A 15,232-nucleotide genomic window follows, 5' to 3' on the forward strand; every position below is an offset into this window, starting at 1 on the left:
TCCTTGGTTGGGGCACATGCAGGAAACAAATCAATAGATGTTTCTCTCTCTCTTCCCCGCTCTCAAAAATCAATACAAACCTATTTTAAAAAACTTACTGATAATGTTCTGTTTAAAAAAAAAAAGAAAAAAGAGCCCTAACCGGTTTGGCTCAGTGGATAGAGCGTCGGCCTGCGGACTGAAGGGTCCCAGGTTCGATTCCAGTCAAGGGCATGTACCTTGGTTGCGGGCACATCCCCAATAGGGGGTGGGCAGGAAGCAGCTGATCGATGTTTCTCTCTCAACAATGTTTCTAACTCTCTATCCTTCTCCCTTCCTCTCTGTAAAAAATCAATAAAATATATTAAAAAAAAAAGAAAGAAAAAAGAAATAGGCCAGGGGGAAATATGCTAATACTTCCCCAGTGGCTGCCTCTGGACGGCGAGGCTGTGGGCTCTGTTTTAAAACCTACTTTTCGGATTTGTCTGCACCTTAAACATGTTCTATAATGAACACCATCAGCTGCTGATTGACCAAGCAAAGGCTAAGCACATCACTAACATTGATGTCCCTGATCTTTCATGGCATTATCCATGACTCAGCACCCGGCAGGTCCTCTGAGGGACATCAAGTCCAGTCCATCAGGATAATATGGGGAACACAACACGTACAATTACCACCAAGCCAGGAGCGTCAAGAACTAGCAGCCAGACAGTGTGGCTGGTAGATTTGATTATATGTGAGCTAAGAATCTTAGCAAACCAGATGGGGAAACTAAGGGTCAGAGAGGTACAGTAACCTGCCTGAGGTCACACAGCACCTTCCTGCTGTTTCTCTGACCTACACCTGCCAAGCCGCTCCATATCTCTTTGCAGCTGAGGCCCTTGAGCATACATAACAGGTATCCTACTGCCACGGTGAGAGTGGCAATGGCCACCACGTTTATAAAAGCAGCCTGCGGTTACCTGCATACAGGGACGTCAATGCATGTGACCATTTCAAAATTGTGACTTTTCTGGGCTATCCCAACACACACGCCACCAAACCCAGAACTATATGCCGAGTGTGTTGCTGTGCTGAGTGGTGTGTTAACCCTGTCACTTCATCACTGCACAGGCTAAGTGCACAGACTGTCATTTCATCATTGCAACCCCGGGAGAAAGAAATGCCACCCCCGTGTTACGGGGAAGAAGCCGAGGCTCTGCCTCGTTCGGCCACCGCTGCCCATGGTCATGGCCATGGGGAGTAGCGGAGCTCGGGTGAGAAGCCAGCTCTGTGGCTCTGAAACACTCAGCAGGTCCCGGGCGCACGGGACACCTCCCCACGACAGCCCGTCCTCCTCCCCCGGGACCAGAACCAGAGGCACACGCAGGCACCTTGGACTGCACGAAGGTCCGCAAAATCGGCACCAGCTCCTCGTCCTCCAGGTGCTCGGCGCACTGGATGGCCACGTTCAGGATGTGGATGGGCTCTTCGCGGAAGTTCTAGGAGGGAACGAGGCTCGTAAAGGACCTGGGCCCAGCCTGCCCCGCCCCCGCTCGCTCCTGCTCAGGCACTTACCTTGCAGTCCTCCTCACAGTACACGGAGGTCTGGGCCTTGCTGAAGAGGGGGGCGTCCCGGGGCACGTTGGCGAAGCAGGAGATGACATCATCGAAGTTCCTGGGGGCGCGGGACAGAGAGGGAGGGCTGAGGGGCTGCTCCGCCTCGGCCGTGGGTCAGGTCCTCCCTTTTCCCAACCACCACTCTGCGAGCTCACTGTGTTCCTGACCAGGTCCAAGGCACCCCGGACGGGGTCTTTCCCAAGAGGGAAGAATGAGCCTATGGGATCTGAGATCATGAACAAAAGGAAGGCTGTCTGAACTCTGGGGCGTCGGCTGGGCCCCCCTTTTACCAGCTAGGAGGCCCTGGTGATTCACCCCACGTCTGAGTCAACTGAGGACAACAGAAGTAATCACGACAGCTCCTAGCGCCAGAGTGAAGACACACATAACCCAAGCACAATGCATAACACGCAGGAAAGGGTTAAAAAAGGCAATAACTGTAGTAGGACTGACCACTGACATTTATTACGTTATTTACAAATCAATGATACTTCAAATACAATATTAAAATGTGCTATCTCATTTAATTTTCCTGGTGACCCTATGAAGTAGTTCCTTTGCTCATTCCCATTATACAGATGAGAGAACTGAGGCACAGAAAGCTCCGAGTCCCACAGTTAGGAAGTGCAGAGCCAGAACTCGCACGCAGGCGGGCTGACACGAAAGCCCACGCTCTTGGCTACAATAGTATTAAACTGTGATTATTAATTTGTTGTGTGATATGCTGGGCCGCCCCCACCCCATGTGTCACATGAACAGAGGGGAGTGAGAAACAGCTCACTCGGCTCCTCTCCTGGGGTGTTTGGGAGACACTGGGTACCTGGTGAACTCCTCGAATCTCCTGAAGGCGACCATGGCACCCATCCGCTGGCACAGGGGGGAGAAGCCGCTGTCCATGTAGAGCTCGGTGCTGTGTCTCAGCAGGTCGGGATTGGTGATGCTGACGGGCACGGCTATCCTGCAGGGGGACGGCCGGTGGGGGGATGAGGCCGCTGCTGCGGATCTGGCCCCACGAGCTGCTCCTGCCCTGGAAACTTCGGTGAGCCAGCATCGGAGCTCTCCCCAAAGGGGGCATCAATTTGGAGGTGGAGGGGACTGAGGTCAGGGCCAGGGCTGAGGACTAAGAGCTCAACAAGTGAGTGAATGAATGAATGAATGAAGCACGCATAGGAGTGTAGTCCCAACAGGGTCCCCAGCTAAATCCAAAGTAGTGAACTCAGCCAAACGGAATGAACCCTCTCAGGCCAGTTCCTCCGGGAGTGTCCCGGGCCCGGAAGCCTGGGGAGGGGCAGGCTCAGTTCTAGAGACACCCCAGGCCTCTGCTCCCCTAACACTGCGTACCGGTTGGGGTGGGAGGAGGGCAGCATGAACTGGAATTCCACCACGCAGGTGCCGTCCGGGAGCTGCCGGTGCTGCAGGCTGTTTAGCTCGTAGGCGATGTAGCCCCTCCGCACATACACCTAGTGGGACCGGAGCACAGAGGACACTGTCTCAGAGGAACGCCTTCTAAACCTGAGAAAGTTCGGGCTGGAGAAATGACCTCTAAATTATCTCTAAGCCGTCGTTAAGAGCAACTTCGTTCACATTTCAGAATGTTACTTTCTCTGCAGAGGGCTGGATAGTAAATATTTTAGGCTGCAGGGGATATATCATCTGTTATCACAACTACTTAATTCATCTGTATCTACCACAGACAATATGTAAATGAATGGATATGGCTGTTCCAATAAAACTTTATTTATAAAAACAAGCAGGGGGCCGGATGTAGCCCACGGGCTATAGTTGACCAACTTCTGCTCTAGGTTAGTCCTGTCCAATAGAAATGGAACACAAGCCACGTAAGCAATTTTAAACCACTTAATAAAAAGTTATCAGGTCAATAGAACTTTAATAACTTTATTTCATCCCTAACACCTAAAATATCACTATTTCAACAGGTAATCAATATAAAAAATTATTGGTTACATCTGGGAATTTGGATTTGAGGAAATTTCCCACTATGCCTGATACAAACAGTTTATGGCGCCTGAAGTGTGCAAACTATATGATTTATGTTCAACATGTGCTTTCTTTCTGGGAGTTTAGAATGCTGGTGTGTGTGTGCTAGCCAGACGGTGCCTGTGTGATCGGCCCCCAGTAAAAGCCTGGATGCCGAGTTTAACTGTTCCCTGCGTGGAGGAGGCAGGAATGGAACACGAGATAGCAGGGGTTGCCAGCAAGGACTCTGGACAAGGGCAGACCTAGTGTGAACCCTCATTCTGCCACTTCCCCGCTGTGTGACTTCGAGCAAGTTGCTTCACCTCTCTGAGCCTCAGTTTCTCCTCTGTAAAATGGGAATAGTAACAGTACTACCTTATTGGTAGAATAAGATCATGTCTGCAAGGTGTGTGGCCCGGGGTCAGGTGTGTAAATGCCGGAACTGGCCCATGTGGTACTGTGTGGTCTTAGGGGTCGCTCCCACTTACCTCCAAGGACGCCATGCAAACCACCTTGTTGACGTGATAGAAGAAAGTGGGCAGGACGTCAAATATGGTCGTCTCCGAGAGTATTAATTTCTACAGGAAATGGTTAGGGAAAGGAGAGAAAAGTAAACCTGAATAAATTTAACCAACACGCGGATATGTGGGAAGGGAGGGAGCAAGGGGGAGAAGCCAGTGGTGTTATCGCCAAGCACGCCAGTGCCCAGGCCCCTAAGATCTGAATGTGGGAGCAGCTCTGAGCTGACTGCACGGGGCTCCCAGACGCACAGGGTGTACCTGGAAGCTTGTAAATGAGCCGAGTAGGGGGGCAGGGGAGCCCCGGGAAGATGAAGCCGAGACTCAGCCATGTGAGGCTGGCCGCTTCCAAAGCCCCATCGCATCCTTCCCGGGCGAGCCCTGCTGCCTGAGCCCCCCGAAGCCCCTTGGGCATCCCCGGCCTCGCTGGACTGAACCGCTGGCATCTGTGACTGTGCCCTGACCTGAGGGCTAGGGAGCCCGCCCCCCCCCAGGCCCCACCTGGGCCACGGCCTTGCTCTGCGGAAGGCGGAGGGGTGCAGACAGCCTCACCTTGAGGTTTTCCGGGCAGAACTGGTGGCCGTACCTGTCGACGGCAGACAGGAAAATGGACTCCACCTGGTTGTGCCTCAGCTCATAGGAGGGGAGGTGGGAGGCGATCAGGACCTGTGGGGAGGGCATGGAGGGGCCGGGTGAGCCACCCTCACAGGGGAGAAGCCAGGGGCCGGGCCCATCGGGCTGGACATGGACGGCAGCAAGGGGCTGTGCACGGTGGGGGCGGAGCATGGTGGGAGGACGGCACCCCGCGCTCACACACAGTGGGGACGGCGCACAGTGGGGACGGCGCCCCACATCCCTACCTGTCTGGCTCTGAGGGCCACTTTGCAGTGCTCGGTCTTGCTCAGCTGCGTGAGCTCGCTGAGGATGGCGGTCAGCTCCTCCGACAGGGAAGGGTCTGGGCTACAGAGTTCATCCTTTGGGGGACGAAACAGAATCAAAGTGGCTTTTGTCCGGCAGAAGGAAACATGCCGGCACCATCCTCAGCCAGGGTGTGGCTGCCCCGGCAAACCAGACAGCTTCCCGGCCTCTGAAGACACCTGGCACAGCCAGAGGCACAGCCCCTCCCCTTCCCACCATCACCCTGTCCATTCCTTCATCACCCCAAACACACCCTCACCACCCGGTAAGGAAAAAATACATCCAAGCCTGTGCCTGCACCACTACCAATGGCCAACAGTGATGGGGTGCTTCCTATGTGCCAGGCAAGCAGCTAGGCCCTTGACATTCATCTCCCCAAATTCCCCCAACCCTTTGAGGAGCTGGCATCATGATCCCCGTTTTACAGATGAGGAAACTGAGGTCAGAGAAGCAATATGCCTCACCCCCACCATGTCAGGAGTGCCTGGCACACAGCAGGTGTTGGTTATGAGCTCCCCAGGGGCTGACCACGTTTATGGGGACACAGCCACGCACATTCGCTTACAGTGCACACAGGCAGCTGTGAGCGGTCCGGCCTGAGACCGTATGACCTGCAAAATCTAAACTATTTCCTCTCTGGCCCTTCCCGGAAAACGTCCGCAGACCCAGCTGCCCCTGCCTGGGGGGGAGGCGGGGGGGTGCCCTCTCCCACGTACAATCAGCATGATCACCAGCTGGTTCTTCTTGGCCACCTGCGCGTGCGAGAAGATGCAGTGCAGCACCTGCGCCATGTCCGGCTTCAGCTGCTCCCGGAGGTTGATCACGCACTTGTCGTAGTGGGCTGCGGGGAGACAGAAGGCCACGCGGGGTAAGGCTCCGGCCCCGCCCGCCCCGGGGGCGTGTCACCGGTGCCAGGGCGACGCTTGCCTTGTTGGAAGTGGTGCTCGACTTGTAAGTATCGTTTCAGGAGGTCCAACACCACCGCCTTCATGTAGCCGCGGGTCCCGCTGCGGTATCTGGGGAGGAGAGGGAGGCGCCTTAGTGAGCCACTTCCCCTCCTGGCGCCTGAATAGCCACAGGCAGGGCTTTTAGGATTTCAAAATAAAGCAAAGGAATCAAGCATGTGGGGGATGCAGCCCTGTGATCCTTGGGCCTGGGAGGGATGCGCAAGTTGGATCATTTGCATGAACTGTAGGGCAAAGAGAGCAGTGACTTGCCCAAGGTCACACGTCACACCAGAGGCCACGCCCGAGCCTTTGGATGGCGCCTGCCCCGTCCCCAGAGAGAAGGAAACACACTTACAGAGTTGGGATGCTGAAAGGGGTCAGCCTTGCATGCATGGTTGAAGAGAAAAATGTTCAATTAACCATCCACCGTGTAAGACAGTTTGGAAAAAAGCAAGACTTGAAAGGCATTTACCAAACCATCTGTGTCAATTTCGCTTCCCTGTAAAACCAAATTTTAACTGGACGTTCCCTAGAACACTTCTTCTCGGTCATGCTGAACACAGGGAACGGGGTTTCTCGGGAGGTGTGACACTGAGTTTTAGAGAAGCTGAAACCAGCTTCACCCCAGCATCACCCAATAACAACAAAAGAGAAGAAGAACCGGTAACGCCCGTTTATTCAAACATGATTTTTAAAAAATATACGACATGGCCCCGGCCGGGTGGCTCAGCTGGTTGAGCATTGTCCTGTGCTCCAAAAGGCCGCTGGTTTGATTCCCAGGCACGGCTAATACCTAGGTTTCGGGTTCAATCCCCCAGTTGGGGCACGTATGGGAGACAACCGATCGATGTTTCTATCTCACCTGGATGTTTTTCTCTCTCTCCTCCCCCCTTCCTATCTCTCAAAAAAGAAAAAAATTAATGAAAACATATCCTTGTGTAAGGATAAAAATAATTAATTAATTTAAAAAACTAATCCACTTAGATGGACTTATTGTGCATGAGGTGTTTTTATTCCCATTTTATAAACTGGCAAACTGAGGTCCACAGAGGTCAGGTGCCTTGCCTGGGGTTCCGCTGTTGGGAATGGCTATGCCAGGACGGTCATCAGGGTTTCCTGACCCCATGTGCTATCTCCAGGTCGAGCCTGCCCCTCAGAGAACCCCACAGCACTCCCCTGGCGTGACACAGGGGATGACTCAGAGTGACGAGTGCACCCCACACCGGGCCCAGGACTCACCTCTGGACCAACTGCACGATGCTCTGCGTGTTCATGAAGAACACCTCCCGGTCGGCCTTCCGCTGCAGGGTGGCCGCGTGGCAGTCCAGGATGTTGGCTATCTGGACGGGAAAGAGGACAGGCCTGGCCACTCACAACCACACAATCCGGCCGCCACACAGAAGTCACCCGAAGGACCCACCCCAGGCTCCCCTGGAAGACCCGTCTGAGGCTCATGAGGAAAAAGAGAATTCCAGCCCCAAAGCCCTCTGGCCACCCAGAAACAGCTCTGCCCATCCTACTCAGTGTATTGCTTAAGGAATTCAAGAGCCCAGAATGGCCCATCGGTGTGGCTCAGCGGCGAGGAAATCACGGTCCGATTCCCCTTCGAGGCACATGCCCAGGTTGCAGCTCTATCCCCAGTGGGGGGCGTGCAGGAGGCAGCTGATCGATGATTCTCTCTCATCATTGATGTTTCTATCTCTCACTCCCTCTCCATTTTTAACAAATACTACATATACTCATAGCTGCAAGATTGTCACCTTACAAGGAGGAGAATCTAAGCTACAAACTAGCAAGAAAAACTCACACAACTTCCTCTATCACTTCAGCCAGCATCTCTTTGGAAAACGCTCACTGTGTACCAACTGCGTACTCCTTTTCTGCATCCGAGCTTTCTAGAGTGAGGCCCAAGAACTGCTTATGTTCCTCTAAGCATCTGCTGCCCGGGGGAATGCTGGGATTCTACAGGGAAGGCTCAGCCCCCACCATCTCGGGCCGTGCGTGGGTTTCACGACGCTCGACTCCATCAGAGGGCAGAAGCCCAGCCCGACCGGGAGCTGAGTTCCCGAGGAGCCACCCGGCCTGGCGCGGGCACCCCGGTGGGGCTGGGCGGGGGGCACACACCTGCTGGCTGGGGAACTGGCAGAGCACGGAGGTGATGTTACTGGCATACTGGGCCATCACCCTGCGGACCGACTTCTCCACGGGGGCGGGGATGCGGCCCGACACGTTGGTCATGATATCCTGCAGCTCCAGCAGCGGCAGCGACGGGTGTCGCAGGGTCATCATGAGCTTCTGCACCCACTCCTTCAGCTGCAGCGGGATCAGAGCATCGGCCCGAGGCCCTGCGGGGGGGCGGGGACCGCTACCCACCACACGGCACCCGACACACTCAACCCCTCCCGGCCCCACGCACTCGAGTGGCCGGAGACCTGGACCCAGCAGACTCTGGGGCAGTCCGGAGTGGAAGGAAGGGGCCCCCAGTTTTCCCACTAAGAAGGTCCCCCTTCCCCTGCAGGCACCCACACAGCCAGCACAGTGTGAGGATAAAACACAAGGCCATGTGCCCGGCTGGTGTGGCTCAGAGGTTGCGCGCTGACCTATGAACCAGGAAGTCACGGATCGATTCCTGGTCAGGGCCTGGGTGGAAGGTTCGATCCCCAGCAGGAGGCAGCCAATTGATGATGTTTCTGTCTCATTGATGTTTCTCTCTCTCTATCCCTCTCCCCTCCTCTCTCTCTAAAAATCAATAAAAATACTTTTAAAAAATAAAAGAGTGACCCACACTGACTCCTTTCTTAACTGACTACCTGACATTCTCAGTGTGGAGCTGAACTAAACCCTGAAACACCAACTGTCACTTTGACAAGTTTGTATAGTCAGACAGAGGTACCCCGACGTGTACCATCAAACCGAGGCTGAACGGGCATCAATCAAGCCCTCTCTGACCTGAGGGAGCAAATCCTTCTCGCTCATCCCACGGACCGACACGTGTGTGGGATACACACCGCCCTTCACACGAGACCTGCCTTTATGCTGAAGATGGGCTCCGGCAGGCAGTAGCCGCTCATGACGTTGGTGAGGTTCTCGAGGACGCTGTGGAAGACCTGGTTCAGCTTCTCCCCCATGATGGGCAGCGTCTGCTGGGCGGGGAGCTCCCCTGTGAACGGCTTGGCCTGAGGAGACACAACGAGAACCCGAGGTCAAGGACACCGTGGCCTCCCGACCGGGACAAGTGGGGGGCCGAGGCAGACCTGTCAATACGCAAGCCACACGGACAGTGTTCTCGGGATGGAGCCCAAAACAACACACTGGGAAGTTACATTAGCAAGATGGACTTAATGTGCCCGTTTGTCTATGAATTCATTCTAGAAGAACCCGCAGAACGCCTACTATGTGCGAGGCCCTGGACCAGGAGGTTTGGGACATCCGTTCTGCCGGCCCGGAACCCTCAGCTTCTGCCCCCCGCCCCCTCAAAACCTCCTCTCGTCCTTCTCCACAGTCTGATGTTGGCTTCTCGGTCGGACCTCCCACAGCCAGGGCCAAGGGCAGTCTCCCTTACTGGCGTTGCCAGCTGAATCACAAGGGCTTATCTCATGGGTGAGTGTGAGCCTGCAGGGCCTGGTGGCCGGGCCCTGGCTCGTGCCCCTGGCCCAGGAAATGTTTGCTGAAAGGAGTCACACAGCAGGCACACCGGCCTTCCCAATGATCAAAAAGGCTCCGACTGTTTCCAGCTTTGGGAACCCTCAGGAAAGAACAATAAAAAGAATGGGAGGGAAGACAAAAGTAATGGAATAGTCTGGGGAAAAGGAGCTATCTGATTTTTAAGAATATACTTTTCTAGCCCTGGCCAGTGTCGCCAAATGGTTAGAGCGCTGCCCTGCACACACCGAAGGGTCATGGGTTCAATTCCCGGTCAAGGGCATGTACCTGGGTTGCAGGTTCGGTCCCCAGCCCCAGTCAGGGTGCCGGGGGGAGGCAACCAATCGATGTGCCTTTCTCACATGGATTTTTTTTTTTTTCTCTCTCTCCCCCCCACTCCCTCCCTCTTCCATTCCACTCTCTCTAAAAAAATAAAAATAAAAAAAATCAATGAAAAAAATATCCTCGGGTGAGGATGAACAATAACAAAACATTTCTAGCTCTTTTCCTGGGCAGACGTACTGATAATCGTAGAGGAAAGAGCAATACACAGGTGAATGACGAACGTGGCTTACTTGGAAGGGTGCAAACAGTCAGCAAGACCTGTCTCTTCCGGGTACCCACTGTGCCCGGAGCACGGCTGGGGGAAAGCTCGCGAGAGGGAGGAGGGAGAGCCCTGTAAGCATCTGGGGGAGGTCCGCCCGGATGAGGGTGCAGGTCCCAGGCGGGGGGTCTGGTCTATTTAAGCAGGGGGAACGCGAGAGAGAGAAAAGCCAAAGGAAGTGGGGACAGCTGATGTGGGGTTAGTAGGTCCACAGAAGAACTGGCGTTTCTTCTGAGTGAGACCAGGCTGCTGAGAGGGGGCTGAGCGAAGGAGGGCACGCGTGCTCCTATCGCGCTGGCTCCGGGGGTCACGGGGGGCAGGAGACGAGCCGGGAGCCTCGAGTCTGCTCGGCTCACTGACCAGGCAGGTGGAGGCCATGGGCGCACCCGAGCCCGCCTGAGCCTGCTGGGTGGCCGTGCCGGGCGCTACGTACCGGGTGCACCTTGGAAGGATCATCGAGCTCCAGCCTGGCCACCACGCAGCCCGCTTCCAGCACGGCCCCCGGGCGCTTGATGTACTTCACCCGGCCACTTTCCTGCACGTTCAGGGTCATGATCATCTTCATCACCTGTTTTGCAGAAAGAAGACCCGAGATGGAGCCCACCAGGGCTGGCCTGTGTGTGTGACGCCCAGAGTCCTTCAGAACTAGTAACTCTGGAGCGGGGCCCGCGGCATTTAGACAGAATGACGCCCTGGCAGGGCTCAAGCTGGAAGGACAGAGGGAAGGAGCGGTCACCGGAAGCCAGGCACGGTACTCTTCACGAATCATCTCCATCTGCAAAGCCGGCCGGGGAGCTATGTTCATGTGCCCATTTTACAGACGTGAAAACTGATCTTTGGAAGTACAGACTCTCTCTTTGAATTATCATTAAATCGTAGCATGTAGGGTGATTAACATACCGTACGTGTTCCTGCTCCTTTTCACAAGGCAGCGAGAAACCCTCTGGGGAACACTGTGAAATGAAGTGTGTGCTCCCAGTACACACAACACGGGCACCCAAGTCCGCCAGGCCTGGGCTGCAGCCCCAGCACCCACACATCCTGCGACCTCCAGCAAGTGCCTTTCCCTCTCTGAGCCTCCCGAGTGTCCCCTCTTGTGAAATGAGGAACAATGACAGTCTCGCCTCGCAGAGCTCTGATAAGGATTCATTGAGATGAAGGGCCTGACCCACGGTTCCCGTACTGTCATTGCCATTATCATATTATTTTCCTGGGCAGCCGGATAGAGGCTGAGTTTGAATCCTGGCTATACGTGACCTCAAGTGAGTTTCTTAGCCGCATGGACGCCATTTCTTCATGTGTAAAATGGGGGTCAAAGTAGTGCCCGTCTCCTACGATAGCTGGGAGGATTAAAGGGGTAATTAAAGAGGTAAGATGCTTAGAATAGTGCCTGTCCTGTGGTAAGTGGCTGGTGTTGGCTGAAGACTTTGTAATGGCCACCATCACTATCATGCATCAGTTCCTGCTCATTCCCAGGGAGCGTGCATTTCTGCTTTCAATACTGCAGGGAGTCTGGGCTGAGCCCTGCACACTGGCTCTTAGGAATTCGCAGCTGGTGGCCCAGGCTAAGAGGTGAGGCCCATTTGCAGAAGCAATGGCCCTCCGTCGGGGAGCGGGGGGCACAGGGGAGGCCTCGCTGACCCCCCGAGACCTGCTCTGCACTCACCTCCATCTCGGCGTAGCTGTCCCCGGCCTCCACGTGGCCGCCGTCCTCCACCGTGTACTGCGTCAGCTTCCCGGCCGAGGGGGACCGCAGGACCGTGGGGTCGTTCTCCTTCTCAAACACGCACGTCTTGTTGCCGATGGTGATCCGGTAACTGGGGGAGGGGAGGGGCGTCGCCCCGGCGCGCCCACGTCAGGCCTGCTGCAGCCTCTCTCCCTGAGGCAGCCCTGAGGGTCCCTCACCCTGTGCGCAGTTCGGGGGGCTCCCCTTTCCCAAATGGTCACCACAAACAGCTTAGGAGCCAGCTGGGGGGGCAGAGGGTGGAACCCCTTTCTGGCTGGGACCCGCCCACACACCTGTCCACCTCCTCCTTCATGTAGGTCGTGTAGCTGTTCCCGTCGTAGGACAGCAGGAGCCCGCCGTCGTTCAGCCGGTGGGCGTCGATCTCGATGTGACCACCGTTCATGATGAGGACGAACATGGTCAGCGACTGCCGGGCCACCTGTGGGACAGGTGCAACGTCCCCACCTGCATCAGGATGTCGCTTGTCCCTGTGCCCCCAGAACAGCAGCTGCCCCGCCCCCGACCAGGAGCTAGAGCTGTGTCCACTGTGGGAGAGCCCGGTGGGCGCCTCGCCTGTCTGGTCCCAGGTCCCGATCACCACGCCTGCCTGTGGGGGGGCTCGTGGTCGCTGGCCCAGGGCATGGTCCCACCGGCCATCTCTCACCAACTGTGTACCCTCCTTCCGCTTCCTGCCCCCGAGCATCCGCCCCCCGCAGGGCCGCCTGGGCAGCAGGGAGACGGGGTCCAGGGCTCTGCCTCCCACACGTGGCTCTGCCCAGGGGCAGACGAGGGACCTGGGACTCCAGAGTGCTGGAGACATTCGAGAAACACGGGGCGCTACCTTGAGAATGTACTTAATGCCTCCGTAAATCAATTCCACATCCACAGTGTTCAGCAGAAAATCCGCAGGTAGGACCTGGCCCCTGAAAGAGAAGACAGATCGGCGGTCAGCCTCGGTTTCCACCAAGAATCTGCGGCCAGGTCCCAGGACTGCAGCCCAGCGCACCTGGCTGTCCTAAAAAAAGCTACGTCGCATCAAAAGGCGAGCAAACAAGGACCGTCCCAGGGAAGCCGACATTCCTCGGAACTTAAGGAAACAGCACTTTCTGCGGGATGTGAACTCTCCAAAGGGCTTTGCGGGAAGCTAAACCCATCATGGCTTCTTCTCAGATACTTCTGTGTTGGACCTCCTGCTGCCCGCTTGTGAGAGAAACCAGCGCACGGACTGTCATTCTGTCTCCATTCAAAGGCATGATAACCAAGCGCTAGAAACTTCTGTCCTTTTCATTTCTCTTGGGGAGTTTGATCGGCTGATCACAGTGATTCTCAGCTGGGGTTGAATTTTACCTCTCCCCCTGGGACAGCGAGCACCCGGCCCTCCCGTGCCCACCCGTGTCACGAGGCACCTGCTGCTTCAGGTGAGGGCCTGGGAGAGACCAGAACACACATCCTAGGACTCTGAGCTCCGGAGTAGGATGACGTCCCCGACACGAATAAGCACGTGTTGGTCTGGCGGGACTTTACTCGCTGCCTCGGCCTGGAGGATGCCGACCCCTCCCCCTTCCAGGGAAGCCAAGGTTTCTCCGAGGAATTTCACGGAGGCGGGCGTGCGGGAGGGGTTCACTCATCTCCCGGTGACTGGTCTGCCCCCAAATAACCATGTTCTGCCTTTCTTGCCACTAACACATACCCCAAAAGGGGGAAGAGTGACCCACGCGCCCCACCTCTCCAGCGAGTGTAGGAAATCCGTCATGCAGGTTCTAAACATCGCGTCGGCCACGTTCAAGGCGCCACACACCACCCCGAGCATGATATCCGGCTTCTCGGCCTAGGAAAGACCCCGCAGTTCAGTATCCGTGGTGACCAAGCCCGCCGGGAGCTGCGGGGGAGGGCTCTCTGTGACGGGAGGGGAGACGTGCGCAGATCCTCACCTGCACTTTCTCGGCGATGAGGTGATCCAGCCACCCGGTGTCGATGTCGTTGTTCTGGAAGCTCTCGGTCTCCAGGAGGTTGATGAGGTACTCCACGGTGGTCCTGAAGTCGCCCCGGATGGACAGTTCCTTCAAAGCCACCACCATGTTCCTGGAGGGGGAAGGCACACGGATTGTTTTCCCAATTAGCCCACGGGGTTCCCAAAGAGCCAGAACAGCACAGAAGACAAGAGGGTCCCGAGTCAGATGCCCTGGGTCAATCTCGGCTCCAGCACTGACTGGTCAAGTGATCTTGGGCTCAGTTTCCTCATCTGGAAAATGGGGAAATAACCCCAACTTCACACAGGCGCTTTCGGATTACAGCGAGACCATCCACATGAAGCGCCCAGTCACTGATCAGTAACTGTCACCTGCTATGAACATGACTCATCACCATGATGCCAATTCCAACTAACCACAGCCAGGCACTCTGCCTCGCTCCCGCGGGACCTATTCAAATCCCGGTCCCAGAGCATGAGACAAGCCACGGCCATTGCATCTGAAGAGGCTGCGACAGTGGCCTCCTTCCCTCCCCTGTTAATTCCTATTTGCTGAATCCTCTCTCACCTTCAAGAGTCTCCATTTTTTGCTGAGCGTGATGAAAACTAATTATTCTGCCTGGCCTGTGTGGCTCAGTGGTTGAATGCTGACCTATGAACCAGGGGGTCACCATTCGATTCCTGGTCAGGGCACATGCCCCGGTGTGGACTTGATCCCCAGTAGGAGGTGTGCAGGAGGCAGCGGATCAATGATTCTCTCATCATTGATGTTTCTATCTATCTCTCCCTCTCCCATCCTCTCTGAAATCAATAAAAATATTCTTTTTAAAAAAACTAATTATTCAAAGCTGGCAAAGAAAGCCTGCTCCCTCATCAAAACCACCAAACTCAATTTAATTCAAGGCTAAGTGCCAGGGCCAGATGGATTTTAATGTTTCCTAAATAAAATGTCCAAACGGCTTTGGGATTTTTCACTCTGAGGGACACTTACCCACAGACACAAGAATGTTGAATTACAATTGAACTGGTTTTGACCTTTTTGCCCCCAGGTCAAGGCAGAAAAAAAAGATAAGATGTGTCTCAGAATTTAGGGGCCTCTTTTCGAATTCGGTTTCTCCGCGAACTACTTATGAGGTTGAAATTTAAAGGCGTTCCCCTGAGACACACACATCTTTTTTAAAAGAACTAGAGTACTCCGCACCTTTTAAACTTTTGGAATCACCTGGAACGACCTTTGTATCTCCTTCAAGTTCGACCTGCAATTAGCTCAAGAGCCATGACCTTGGAGAGGTCATCTTACTTCAAGGATCTCAAATCCAGGGAAGAGGGCAGGCTTTGTCCTTGGACTTC

At 55.1% G+C, this 15,232-nt stretch overlaps 1 protein-coding gene across 3 annotated transcripts in view; it reads right to left on the reverse strand.

Annotated features, from left to right (window-relative positions):
- ACACB (acetyl-CoA carboxylase beta) overlaps nt 1-15,232 on the reverse strand; it is a 91,636-nt gene that overhangs the window by 21,829 nt on the left and 54,575 nt on the right. For all 3 annotated transcript variants that reach the window (XM_079763014.1, XM_079763015.1, XM_079763016.1), the window contains 18 exons: nt 13,845-13,995; nt 13,638-13,741; nt 12,755-12,836; nt 12,207-12,352; nt 11,854-12,004; nt 10,621-10,755; nt 8,971-9,117; nt 8,066-8,254; nt 7,181-7,281; nt 5,922-6,010; nt 5,711-5,835; nt 4,937-5,050; nt 4,629-4,742; nt 4,047-4,136; nt 2,923-3,041; nt 2,402-2,539; nt 1,540-1,639; nt 1,356-1,463 (listed from right to left, as the gene is read on the reverse strand). In XM_079763014.1, coding sequence (XP_079619140.1) covers nt 1,356-1,463; nt 1,540-1,639; nt 2,402-2,539; nt 2,923-3,041; nt 4,047-4,136; nt 4,629-4,742; nt 4,937-5,050; nt 5,711-5,835; nt 5,922-6,010; nt 7,181-7,281; nt 8,066-8,254; nt 8,971-9,117; nt 10,621-10,755; nt 11,854-12,004; nt 12,207-12,352; nt 12,755-12,836; nt 13,638-13,741; nt 13,845-13,995 — 2,203 coding nt within the window. The remainder of the gene's footprint in view (nt 1-1,355; nt 1,464-1,539; nt 1,640-2,401; nt 2,540-2,922; nt 3,042-4,046; nt 4,137-4,628; nt 4,743-4,936; nt 5,051-5,710; nt 5,836-5,921; nt 6,011-7,180; nt 7,282-8,065; nt 8,255-8,970; nt 9,118-10,620; nt 10,756-11,853; nt 12,005-12,206; nt 12,353-12,754; nt 12,837-13,637; nt 13,742-13,844; nt 13,996-15,232) is intronic.

Source organism: Cnephaeus nilssonii, assembly GCF_951640355.1.
Source record: "Cnephaeus nilssonii genome assembly, chromosome: 22".
Taxonomy (NCBI): Eukaryota; Metazoa; Chordata; class Mammalia; order Chiroptera; family Vespertilionidae; genus Cnephaeus; species Cnephaeus nilssonii.